Here is a 12,171-nt window from a genome sequence, read left to right on the forward strand (position 1 = left end):
GGAGAGGTGAGGACTGGCCCCAGAGAGCCTGGCTGGGGCCCACATGTGGGTGGGAGGGGGGCCAGGCTGGGGCACCAGGCTTTGCTGGTGGCTCCAGCCCCCATTGCTGGCAGGGGTGGGGTGAAGGGGGCTGTTCATGAGTTCCTCTTGGTGTCTCCTGAGGCCCAGCAGGGGGCAGCACCTGGCCCTGGGTGCCCCTGCCCCAGCACTGAGATGCACACTGAGCTCAGGGACATTTGTTTATGCGTAGGCCCCACATGAAATACAGCAGGTGCCAGCATCACGGCTCATGCAGGTCTCGTCAGCATCCCCCCCTCCCGACACCATGGAACTCCCCCCAGTGTTATCACAGGTTGGGGATTCCCTCCTGGGGTCACCCCCTCAGTTCTGTCCCATGCCTCTGGGAGGGGCACCCCCAGCCTGCCCCCCTTGTTTTTCCTGCCCGTGAGGTGGGGGGACACTCGCCCAGGCTGCCCCGCTGGCTCTCTCTGCCTTCAGGGAGACCTCACCCAGCCCGGCCAGCTGGCTCTGTCCATGCCGCAGGGCCAGGGCAGGCCAGAGCCCAGGTGGGCTGGGGACTCAGCGGGGGCTGGGTGGGCGTGTTCTCCGGCGGTAGGCGCTGGGCGCCAGCAGCTCCAGCGTGAGGTCCGTGATGATGGCCGTCAGCCCCCACACCCGGTAGCGGCTGTTGAGGAAGACGGGCAGCGTGTAGCTGTAGTGGCCCTGGTGGCGGAAGTGGGTGTAACCGTGGTTCTGGGCCTGCAGCAGGTGAGACAGGGGGATGGTGAAAACATCCTCAACCTGGGAGCGAAGAGAGACAGAAAGGGCATGATGGTATTGCCCTGCCCGGCAGGGTCCCCTTACCCCAGCGCCTGGCCCTCGGCCGGGCTGGGCTAGGAAAGCTGCACACCCGAGTGCCCTGCGCCCCCAGCACGCGGTACCCCCTACAGTAGAGTAGGGGCCCAGGGGAGGAACAGTTGGGACCATGGCTGCTCCCTCCTTGACAAGCCTCCCTGGCCCCATATCCACCCCCCCACTCCCCGCTAGAGGAGAGTATTCTCGAGTACAGATACTGCTGCAGCAGGACAGCATCTTGTCAGCCTGTTTCTCCCCCCCCGCCCAGGAGCTGCTGGCTGGACTTGGCTCATCCCCTGTCCCCCTGGGAGCTCCCCACTGGGCCATTCCCCCTGGACTAGTGCTGCTGCTGCACACTGAGCTGTGCTCCATGCTCCAGACAAGGGTGATGGAGGGAGCAGGGGGACACAGCACCCTGCAAAGGATTAAAGACCAGCCACCTCAGCAGGTGACTTGTCAATGGGGAGCTGATGGAGGCCTCTACAGGGTGGCCTCGGGGAGCTGTGCTCAACCCCCTGCTGTTCAGCAGCTTTATGAGGGATGGCTGCTGGCACAACAGGCAGGCGGCACAAAGGGGACCTCTACACTCTTAAAACCTTGTGGTAGTGAGCCTCAGAGCCCGGGTCCAGACTTGGGCTCCCCCTACAGTGCTAAGAGCTGTGTAGATGTTGTGGCTTGGGCTGGAGCTTCAGAGCCACCCCCCTGCCCTGGCTTCAGGCCTCAAACCCGCACGCCGACATGGCTGTTTTCAGAGCTATAGCACAAGCCCAGGGCTGCAGAGCTGGGCTCACTACCTGCTGCACGTTTTAAAACGCAGTGTGGACATCCCCAAAGGTGGCAGGGACACATCAGACCAGGACCTTGGGTACACCTGGCCCCTTCCATCTGCTCAGTGCCAGCTCCTGGGGCTGGGAATGGAGCCTGCAGGTCATGCTGAAGGGTAGGGCTTGTCCTTGGCAAGCTGGGACCCTGATTAGCCCCCAGGAGTCCTGGTGGCTGAGGGGTAAGTGCAGTCCTTGGTGTACAAGTGGAGATAGTGAGTAGGAGAAGCCATGTGCATGTGGGTGGGGGAGAGACTACCATTGGTTACCGCATCCAGTGCTGAGAGTGGTCCTGCACAGCAAACACCATCTCATGGCTCTGTCCAGGAGAAGGTGTCACAGATCCATGGGATTGGTGCTGCACTCCACCTTTGAGAGTCCCTTACAGGAGCCCTCCAGTGTGCCAGCCCCCCCAGGGGTCCCACTCGTCCTCCTAGGCAGGCCATGCAGCCTCGCTGCCTCGGAGAGGGAGCCACTGGCTCCATCCCTCCTGCTCCACCCCATGAGCTCTGCCCAGCACATCCCACTGAGCCAGATCCCTGCTCAGAGACTTTCACACTCTTCAGGGACTAATGCACCCCAGCCAGTGTTTGCAGTGACACCACGCAGCCTTTTTCCACACAGAGCAGGGTTTATTAATCACCTGGAACCAGTCTGGGGAGGTTCTTAGGGCAGCAGAGAGAAATAAAGGTTAAGACACCGTCCACCTGGCCAAGCCAGTGCCATCAACCAGCCAAGCTGCTTGGCCTCCATTTCAGGCTCTGTCCTGTTCTCAGTCTCAGGTGAGCACGTGGTGTCTCTCAAACACCCCCTCCTGTCCCCTCCCAGCCTCTCTGTCCGTGGTTCTCAAGCTGGCCTTGGCTCTGCGTCCCTGCCGTGAGGTGGGGGAAACCTCCTTCCACCTGTCTGTTGGTTGCTTCGTGGGCATGTTCTCATCACTGGGGCTTCCTATTATCTTTTTTGGCTTAGGCATTGATATGGCTCGGTTTCAGCAGGTTCTAGCCAGTGCCTTGCGCCCCACACAGCAAAACGCCACCCCCACTTCATGTCTCCTCTGCTGCCCCACACGCAAACTTAACTCTTCTTTCATAGATTCCAAGGCCAGAGAGGCCCGTTGCCATCATCTCATGTGACCTCCTGTCTAACCCAGGCCAGGGAACTGCCCCAAAACAATCCCTAGAGCAGAGCTTTTAGCAAAACATCCAGTCTTGATTTAAACATTGCCAGGGGTGGAGAATCCACCAGGACCCTTGGTAAATTGTTCCAATGGTTAATTACGCTCACTGTTAAACATTTACACCTTATCTCCAGTCTGAATTTGTCTAACTTCAACTTCCAGCCACTGGATCCTGGTAGAGACCTTCTCTGCTAGACTGAAGAGTCCATTGTTAAATATTTGTTTCCCATGTACATAGTTATGGACTCTGAGCAAGCTGTCCCTTAATCTTCTCTTTAAGATAAATAGATCAAGCACCTTGAGTCTATGACTATAGGACAGGTAATCATTTTCATCGATCTTCCCTGAACCTTCTCCAACTTATCCAAATCTTACTTGAACTGTGGGCTCCAGAACTGGACCCAGCAGTGTTCACACCAGTGGCAACTAGAGGGGTAAAATAACCTCCCTTGTCCTACTCAAGATTAGGCAGGATCACATTAGCTCTTTTGGCCACAGCATCACACGGGGAGCTCATGTTCAGCTCCAAAATATTTTTCGGAGTCACTGCTGCTGAGGATACAGTCTCCCATCCTGTAAACACAACCTACTTTTTTTGTCCCTAGATCGGGGTCCCCAACTCGGTGCCCGCAGGCGCCATGGTGCCCACAGGGGCATCTAAATACGCCCGCATCCTGGCCGGTGGTTGAGCATCCGCCGAAATGCCGCTGAAATTGAGCAACGACGCCTCTCGATGACACCGCTTGCTGCCGACAAGTGACATCATCGAGAGGCATTGCTGCCGAATTTCGGCAGCATTTCGGCGGCTGGTCGACCGCCGCCACGGTCCTTCGTTTGGCTCCCGCCAGACGAAAAGGTTGGGAACCACTGCCCTAGATGTATACATTTACCTGTAATTAAAACATATTGTTTGCTTGCACCCAGGCTCCCAAGGGTTCCAGATTGCTCGGTATCTGTGATCCTGTCCTCTTCATTATTTACCACTCCCTGATTTTTGTGTCATCCTCAAACTTTATCAGTGATGATTCTGTTTTTTTCTTCCAGGTCATTGACAAAAACGTTAAATAGCATAGGGCCAAGGACCAATTCCCGTGGGACCTATGGAAACGCACCCTCTCAATGCAATTTCCCATTTAACACTTTCCACCACAGGGTAGCACTGCAAAGTCCGGGGGCGAGGAACTGAGGCACGCATAGCATTCATAAACATATTACAAAAATGTCCCACAGTCACAGAAGATGAAGAGGCGACTTGCTCTGGTCTAGAAGGATCTCCAAGGGAGAGCATTTCTGACTCAGACACAGGCAAAGTGAGGCCCCAGGGCTGGGGTCAGACTGGAAATGAGGCACAAGTGGCTAACAGGGAGGGAAAATAATGCTTGGTACAAGGTGCCTAGGGCAGGGCGGATTCCCCATCATTCTTCAATGAACTTTCGGGCCATGTCTACGCTAAGGGTGCTAACAGCTAGGGCGCTGCAGCTACGCTGCTGCAGTGGAGACACTTCCTACAAGGATGGAAGGGATTTTTCCATCGCTGCAGGAACTGCACCTCGCTGAGCAGCGGCTGCCAGGTCCTCTGAAGCGTTCGTCTGTCGACCTAGCCCTGTCCGCTCCAGGGGCCAGGCTGGTGCAGCTGTAGCGCTCGGGGCAGGAGGGGAATTCTTCACACCCCTGAGAGCTGTAGCCGGCTCACCCTAACGTTTAAGTGTAGACCAGCAGGCCTCAAAGTCTCTTTGCAGGAGATGGGCTCTCCCCCAGCCAGGACACCGCTGCCCGAGTGGATTGCTAGGTGGGGGGCTCCAGTTGCTGCAGGAGGGGAGCTGCTGGGCAGGGGTCCCCAAGCAAGGGGCACTGGACTGGTCTCAGGTTGCTGGATCAGGGCTCTCTGCGTTGGGCAGGGCAGGAACTCAGCCAGGATGATGGGGAAGGTCCAGTCTGGCCAGACCATGAGTCACTCCACGCCAGGTGAGCCTGATGCAGGCAGCCAGGTGCATGGTGACACTGGCCCCAGCTGCCCATGGGCCAGGGGCTCTGCTGATCCCCCTCCCTGCAGGAGGCCAGCACACTAACCAGGCTGGGGCGCCGCCCTCCGGCCAGGGACCTGAAGGATGGTGAGGGCCCTGCACGTGCTAAGGGCAGCCGCAAGCGGCACAGCCATGGCAGGGTGGGGTCTGCGTGGGGCTCACCTCCTGTGGGTTGGGGCTCAGACACACACACTCCAAGGGGCCCAGATGTGCCAGGACAGGAGCAACAGTCAGTGCCCTCTGGAAGGAAACCAGAGTGAGACCCCCACTGACACTGGCTTCCCTAGGAACCTCCCCCGCTCTGGGACCCACCTTTGCCCACAGGATCCACCTCCACCTTCCAGCACCACCCCCCGGAATCCTCCCTAAGAGACCCCTCAGCCTCACAACACTGCCCCAACAGAACCCACTCCTACTTAGACAGCCCCCCCCACAGCCCCCCCGCCTCACAGCACTGCCCCCCACCCCCAAATCTCCCCCTCCTCAGAGAGACCCCCCCATAGACCCTCTGCCTTAGAGCTGCCCCCCCCGAATCTCCCCCTCCTCAGAGAGGGCCCCCTCCGATAGCCTCTCTGCCTCACCACCCCCACACCACAGGACTCACCCTGCCTCAGAGAGATCCCCCACAAGGCCTTCAACCTCAGCATCTCCCCCTTCTCAGAGACACCCCCCCTTCATCTCACAGTAGCCTCTCTCCTCTGAGACCTGCCTATGGCCCTCTACCTCACACCGCCTCGGGACACACCCCACCTCAGCAACACTGCCAATGGGACATCCCCACCTTACAGTGCACCCACCCAGAGGACCCTTCCCTGTCGTGCAGTACACCCCCCAAAGAGCCCCCCTCCCAACAGGACCCTCCTGCCTCATAGCACCTCCCCTCACATTGCCATGCCCAGCAGACCCCAGCCTCAAGGGGACCCCAACTCACATGGCTGCCCCCCATGGGACCCTGCTCCAGAGCAACACCCCACCCTTCACGCTGCTCCTCCCACATGATCCCACCCCAGAGATACCCACCCTGCCCCAAAGTGATCCCCCCTCCCCTCACAGGATCCTGCCCCAGAGAGACCCCACCCCTTCCCTCACACTGCCCTGCCTCAGTGATTCCCTAACACTGCTAGGGGAGCGGAGTGGTGTTACCCTGGTGGGTAGGGGTCTCATGACCCCCCAGACGCTCTCAGCCCCCAGGTGCAGGCCCAGCTCTTCCTGCGTCTCCCTCAGTGCGGTGGCGATCACATCCTGGTCAGCGCTGTCGCGCTTGCCGCCTGGGAAACTGCAACAAGAAAGCCAGAGTCTCCTCAGAGGGGAGGCAGGATCCATTGCCCCAGGCGCCGTGGCAGGCAGGAGGGGAATCTTCCACCCTGGCACCGGATGCTCAGGGATGGCGAAAGGGGCACAGACTTATCACAGGACTGCAGAGAAGAGCTTCCGTTAACTATTGAAACAACAGGGGGGCACCGGCAGAGCTGTGTGTGAGGAGAGCCCTGGGCTGGATTAGTAGGGGACTGTGAGGTGGGATTGAGTGGCACCAGTAGGGCTGGGGAGCCCTGGGCTGAGATAATGGGGCTGTGGGTCACCGGCAGAGCTCGGGTGGAGGGGGCAGGGCTGGGATAGCAGGGGGTGCAGGCTGGAATTGAGGGGCACTGGCAGAGCTGTGGGAGGGGTGGGGATAGCCCAGGGCTGGTATAGCAGGGGCTGTGGGTCAGGATTGAGGGGCACCAGCAGAACTCTGGGGGGAGCCCAGGGCTGGGCTAGCAGGGGCTGTGGGTCGGGATTGAGGGGCACCGGCAGAGCTCTGGTGGGAGCCCAGGGCTGGGCTAGCAGGGGCTGTGGGTCGGGATTGAGGGGCACCGGCAGAGCTCGGGTGGGGGTGGGCAGGGCTGGAATAGCAGGGGGTGCATGCTGGAATTGAGGGGCACTGGCAGAGCTGTGCATGCAGTGGAGGTAGGGCGTGGGGAGCAGGGCTGCAGGGCACTCGGTGAGTCGAGGGCCGGGGTACCTGACATCTCCCTTGTGCTGGCCCGTCAGCGTGCTGGAGCGCAGCGTGTACAGCAGCGCAGGGTACCCGCCCACAGAACACAGCGTAACCAGCACAGCCGCTGCCACCGCCTCCTGCCGGTAACGTCTGGTGGAGGCCTCCAGCAGCCCTCGGCACCGCTGCTCGTTCTCCTGGGACAGGTACCCCCGTGCAGAGCCAGCTGCCCTCGTGGCACCGGGTGTGGGGCGGGCGCCCAGGCGGAGATGGTACAGGGCAGGGAACATCACACCCTGCAGAGAGAGCGAGAGGACAGGACAACTGAGGCCCTCTGCCCATTACCGAATCATGGGCACGTCAGCTCGCAGGGCAGAGCTCACTGGGTGGAGCAAGGGGGCTGGAGACCAGAGGCTCCATCTCAGAGGCAGTGAGGCCGGGTGGCCTGCCCTGAAGGAAGAGTGGGACCCCTTGGAGGTCTGGTGCACTGAAGGATTCCAAGCACTATTTAAAAACTGCGGCCTAGCCCCAATCCTGTGGATCTGTGGCAGATGAGTTCAAGTACTGGGGAGCCTAGAGGGGGTAGGTGGCTGGACAGGGGGGTGCCAGATAGCAGGTCTGCTCTGAGTGTGTGCCTGGGGACCCTGAGATTGGGGCAGTAGCTGGACTCTGTTCAGGCTCCGGGTGTTTGAAATACCCCAGGGATCCCGAGCACAAAGGCTTGGATTCCCCTCACAGCAGCCCTAGCAGAACCCATCTACTACCATGTCTGCTCACCCATCCCCTCCACTACCATGCACCTCCACCCACATCCCCCCATGCCTCCACTCACCCACTGCCATGCCACCCCCCACTGCTACAACCACCACGATCCCCATCCATCCCACCACCACACTATGCCACCCTTACGAACACCCACCCCTCCTATCCCTCCCCCCATGCACCCTCACTCACCCATCTCTCCACCCCCTCCCCCATCACTGCTATGTACACTCACCCATCCCTTCCTCCACCCCCATGCACACCAGGGATAGCATGGTATTTATCAGAGGTGGGTTTTTTTGCCAGGTAAAATCATGGTTTTTATCTCCCTGAGAAAAACTAGTTAGTCCCAATTTAAGGCATTTTAAACACCATTTCAGTAATGCATACCACTTTATATTTGGTTTATTTACATATTCAAATTGTGGTTCCATAAGGCAGTAGATTCAGTGATTAATTTAGGGTTGTACAAATAAAAAGTAAAACTGCACAGGGCATAATACGAATGTATGTAATTAGGAACGTCAGAATGCCTGTGTCCGATTTGGTTTGGTATTTTCCTCAAGGAAATCATACAGGTCATGACTCATTTCGGTTTTGAATATTATACAAATAATCAAAAACACTTGATGATATGAAAGCGACAGTAATGCAGAGGTGCTAGCTTGACACATTATGCAATCAGAAGCATGCAGAGTTGCAGGCTGCCGGTCTGGGTCCATTTGGCCATGCAGCATTCTGCAGCAGGAGACCAACTTTGATGCAGCAGATAGACCGAGCCTATTCCTCAATTATGGATGGATGTATCCAAAGTTTCAAATTCATTCTATGCTTGCTGCACTTTCTGGGCACTGATGCAATTGCACCACCAGTTCTATGAAGTTAGATGGACTATCAGCAGCCTTCAGATTTTTCCATCCTTTTTCTTCATAGTGGATGAAAACGTAGATTTTTGAATCCAGAGATTCTTCTGCTTTAAAGGCAAGTAAATATGGCACAACATCCGGATTTTTGCTGAGCACCCACTGCCTTGCAATATATTCTTGTTCAGCTGATGATTTCTTTCCTGCATATTTTGGATGAAGGAGGCTGATCAACATGTGTACAGGAGTAATTGCCTCATGACCTCTCTTTTGTACTTTTGCTTTATGTGGTGCAAGATCTTCATTTATCTGCAGATCCAACCACACTTCATCTGTAACAGCAACTGTTGATGTGTGTCCCTTTGGAGTGAGTCAAGTGCCACAGCAACTGGTTTCAACTGAGTGATCAAGTTCTTTGCTTCTTGGTAAACTCCTTGAGTATTAATTATACTGATTGCTCTATCTTCAAATTCTGCCTCATGATTTCTCACAATCCTAGTATAATAGAATACCAGGGTTGGAAGGGACCTCAGGAGGTCATCTAATCCAACCCCTTGCTCAAAGCAGGACCAATCCCCAACTAAATCATCCTGAGATAATATGGCCGACTTTAACATACGTTTCCAGGCATGTTGTTTGATTGTTCCATCATGTCACTGGGGATTTGGCATTCTTTTAGCCAAGCTCCAGGCTGCACGCGATTGATAAAAGTATTTTGGCAATCTACAACGTTTCATCAAAGCACTTGGTGTATGTTCTTGTCCAAGTAGATTGAGTCAATATGATGCACATCCATACATAACCCAAGTGCCATCATCTTCTTCCAAATCACTCGTCAGACTTTGCATTTCTCTTGTTTTCTGTCATGTAGCTCTTCACAATGCAACCGTACAGTTCATTTGCTAATGCCTTGGCTTCTCTTGCCAGTTTAGCATAGTACTGTCCAGTCTTCTCATTCCATCCAGTATCAACCACTGATGCACGAAGCACAGTCTTCCCTGTTTGCACACAGTTAGCAATCACTGGTTGTGCACATTACGCCAGCCATAACGTAACTGCTTTTCCATGTAATGTGTTGCATGCTTTCACCCCTCAAGCCATCAGTAACTGCATTTCACTGTTTACCTGCTACCTGCTTTTGACTGGGTCTTGGTAGCCTGGCTATAGGCAGCTGATCATTGCTTGAAAAGTTGGATGCTCAATAACAGAAAAGGGAATATTACAGCTATAAAAAAAAATTAGCAATTTTCCAGTCTCTCTTTTGTTTCAGATCTGGAGTTGTTTTTGTTACAAAACCATTTATGATTGAAAACAACATAATACTTCCTCCTCTTTGTCTTTGGCTGACCTGGATCCAGCTTCCTTCTGATGTACTTGGCAATGCAGCGATATCAGAACCTTCATCCTCAGAGTCTGAGTCTAACACTCACAGATGTTTAGCCAAAGTCAGTCCATTCTGGGCGTCTCTCCTTCTTTCCATTGCATTCAGCAAAAAGGTTCCCACCTGAGATCTCGGTCGGCCCACTCGCTTGTTCTTTGCGATTTCTACAGCTCTGTCTCAATTCGCCACCTTTGCAAACTTTCTCACAATAGCCATGAATTGGGCCGAGTGGTTTTTCCACCTTTCATTTGTGCTGAAATATCTGGACTTGAAGTCACGGTGCGCACCGAGCCCAGGTGCAGCGGCGACGCTCCAGCCACCCTGGCCAAGGAACAAAGGCCCAGGTGGGGCAGCCCCTCACCAACAGGAGCCGACAGGCTTCTGCAGCTGGGAGTCCCGGGATGGGTTTGCAGAAGGTACATAGGGAATTCCCCACACCCTGCACGGTAGGGGCAGGCCCAGGCTCTGACCTTTCCCATTGTGTTGGAGGGAGCCAAGGCAACAGTGTATACAGCCCATGCACCCATCCCCACCTGCACCCCCCCCACCTGCACCCCATGCACCCCCACCTGCACCCTCCCACCCCATGCACCCCCACCTGCACCCTCCCACCCCATGCACCCCCCCCACCTGCACCCCATGCACCCCCACCTGCACCCTCCCACCCCATGCACCCCCTGCACCCCCGTCCCCTGCACGCCCCCATCATATTTGTATCCCCCACCCCTGAACCCCCCCATCTCTCTGCACCCCCCCACACCTCCACCCCGGCCCCAACACCCAGGGGCTCGCGCGGCAACATCCGGCCCCACGTGCTCGGGGGCGCCCCTGGCCGCGCTCGGGCCGGCACCAGGCCCCCGCACCCGCAGGACCCGCAGGGCCGAGTCTCACCGGGCAGCTCCTCGGACACCGCGGGGTCAAACCGCCCGCCTTGCCCTCAACAAAGATGGCCCCTGAGCCAGCCTCTCCGCCCATAAACGGACCGCCCCCGGCGCCTTCCGCCCCGGAACAACATGGCGGCATAATCCCCGCCTCCCGACGCTAAGAGCCAATCAGAGCACGGGAGGGCGAGGGGCGGTGCAGACACGCCCCCTTGCTGGCCCCACCCTCTCCGCTGTAGAGCTGCGCTTGGAGCCAGCTGCCTCCTGGGGGGCACGTGGGGCGGGAGCTTAGGCAGCGCTGGGGCAGAGGGTCTGCGGGCAGTGACCCTCCCCTTAAGCACCTGACCATTGAGAGCCCTCCCCTTTCCAGAGACCCCCCCCAGCCCTGCTGCCTGGCCTCTGGGAATCCCACCCCCTCCCCAGAACCCCCCCCAGTGTCCCCTCACTCCCCCCCAGCCCTGCTGCCTGGCCTCTGGGAATCCCACCCCCTCCCCAGAACCCCCCCCAGTGCCCTCCTAATCCCCCCAGCCCTGCTGCCTGGCCTCTGGGAATCCCACCCCCTCCCCACAGCCCCCCCCAGTGCCCCCTCACCTCCCCCCAGCCCTGCTGCCTGGCCTCTGGGAATCCCACCCCCTCCCCACAGCCCCCCAGTGTCCCCTCACCTCCCCCCCAGCCCTGCTGCCTGGCCTCCGGGAATCCCCCCCCCTGCCCCAGAACCCCCTCCCAGTGCCCTCCTAATCCCCCCAGCCCTGCTGCCTGGCCTCTGGGAATCCCACCCCCTCCCCAGAACCCCCCCAGTGCTCCCTCACCTCCCCCCCAGCCCTGCTGCCTGGCCTCTGGGAATCCCACCCCCTCCCCACAGCCCCCCCAGTGTCCCCTCACCTGCCCCCCAGCCCTGCTGCCTGGCCTCTGGGAATCCCACAGCCCCCCCCCTCCAGTGCCCCCCAGCCCTGCTGCCTGGCTTCAGGGAATCCCACCCCCTCCCCACAACCCCCCCAGTGCCTCCTCACCTCCCCCCCAGCCCTGCTGCCTGGCCTCTGGGAATCCCACCCCCTCCCCACAACCCCCCCAGTGCCCCCTCACCTCCCCCCCAGCCCTGCTGCCTGGCCTCTGGGACTCCCTCCCCACAACCCCCCCAGTGCCCCCTCACCTCCCCCCCAGCCCTGCTGCTGGCCTCTGGGAATCCCACCCCCATCCCCACAAACCCCACCTCTGGGAGCCCCTTCACCTCTCCCCAGCCCTGCTGCCAGCCTCTGGGAATCCCACCCCCATCCCCACAACCCAATCCCGGGAACCCCCTCACGTACCCCCTGGAACCCTTCTGCCTAGCCTCTGGGAATCCCACCCCCACATCTCTCCCCACAACCCAACCGCTGGGAACCCCCTCACCTCCCCCACAGAACCCTGCTGCCTGGCCTCTGGGAATCGCATC

At 58.1% G+C, this 12,171-nt stretch overlaps 1 protein-coding gene across 3 annotated transcripts; it reads right to left on the minus strand.

Moving 5' to 3' along the window:
• Window positions 1-101: 101 nt before the first annotated feature.
• Window positions 102-10,878, minus strand: NUDT8 (nudix hydrolase 8). Of its 3 annotated transcripts, none has more exons than XM_045017101.1 (5): window positions 10,619-10,710; window positions 6,880-7,148; window positions 6,021-6,153; window positions 5,040-5,117; window positions 107-801 (listed from the first exon to the last, which is right to left on the minus strand). In XM_045017101.1, exons 1-5 carry the CDS (start codon window positions 10,658-10,660, stop codon window positions 580-582), a joined length of 744 nt encoding a protein of 247 aa, XP_044873036.1. In that variant the 5' UTR covers window positions 10,661-10,710; the 3' UTR covers window positions 107-579. The 3 variants fall into 3 exon arrangements, with proteins under 3 accessions (XP_044873037.1, XP_044873036.1, XP_044873035.1); XM_045017100.1 differs by lacking the exon at window positions 10,619-10,710 and adding an exon at window positions 10,750-10,878 and having other exon boundaries at window positions 108-801; XM_045017102.1 differs by lacking the exons at window positions 5,040-5,117; window positions 10,619-10,710 and adding an exon at window positions 10,750-10,878 and having other exon boundaries at window positions 102-801.
• Window positions 10,879-12,171: the final 1,293 nt, after the last annotated feature.

The sequence above is a fragment of the Mauremys mutica genome, chromosome 4 (assembly GCF_020497125.1).
Source record: "Mauremys mutica isolate MM-2020 ecotype Southern chromosome 4, ASM2049712v1, whole genome shotgun sequence".
In the NCBI taxonomy this organism is placed as follows: Eukaryota; Metazoa; Chordata; order Testudines; family Geoemydidae; genus Mauremys; species Mauremys mutica.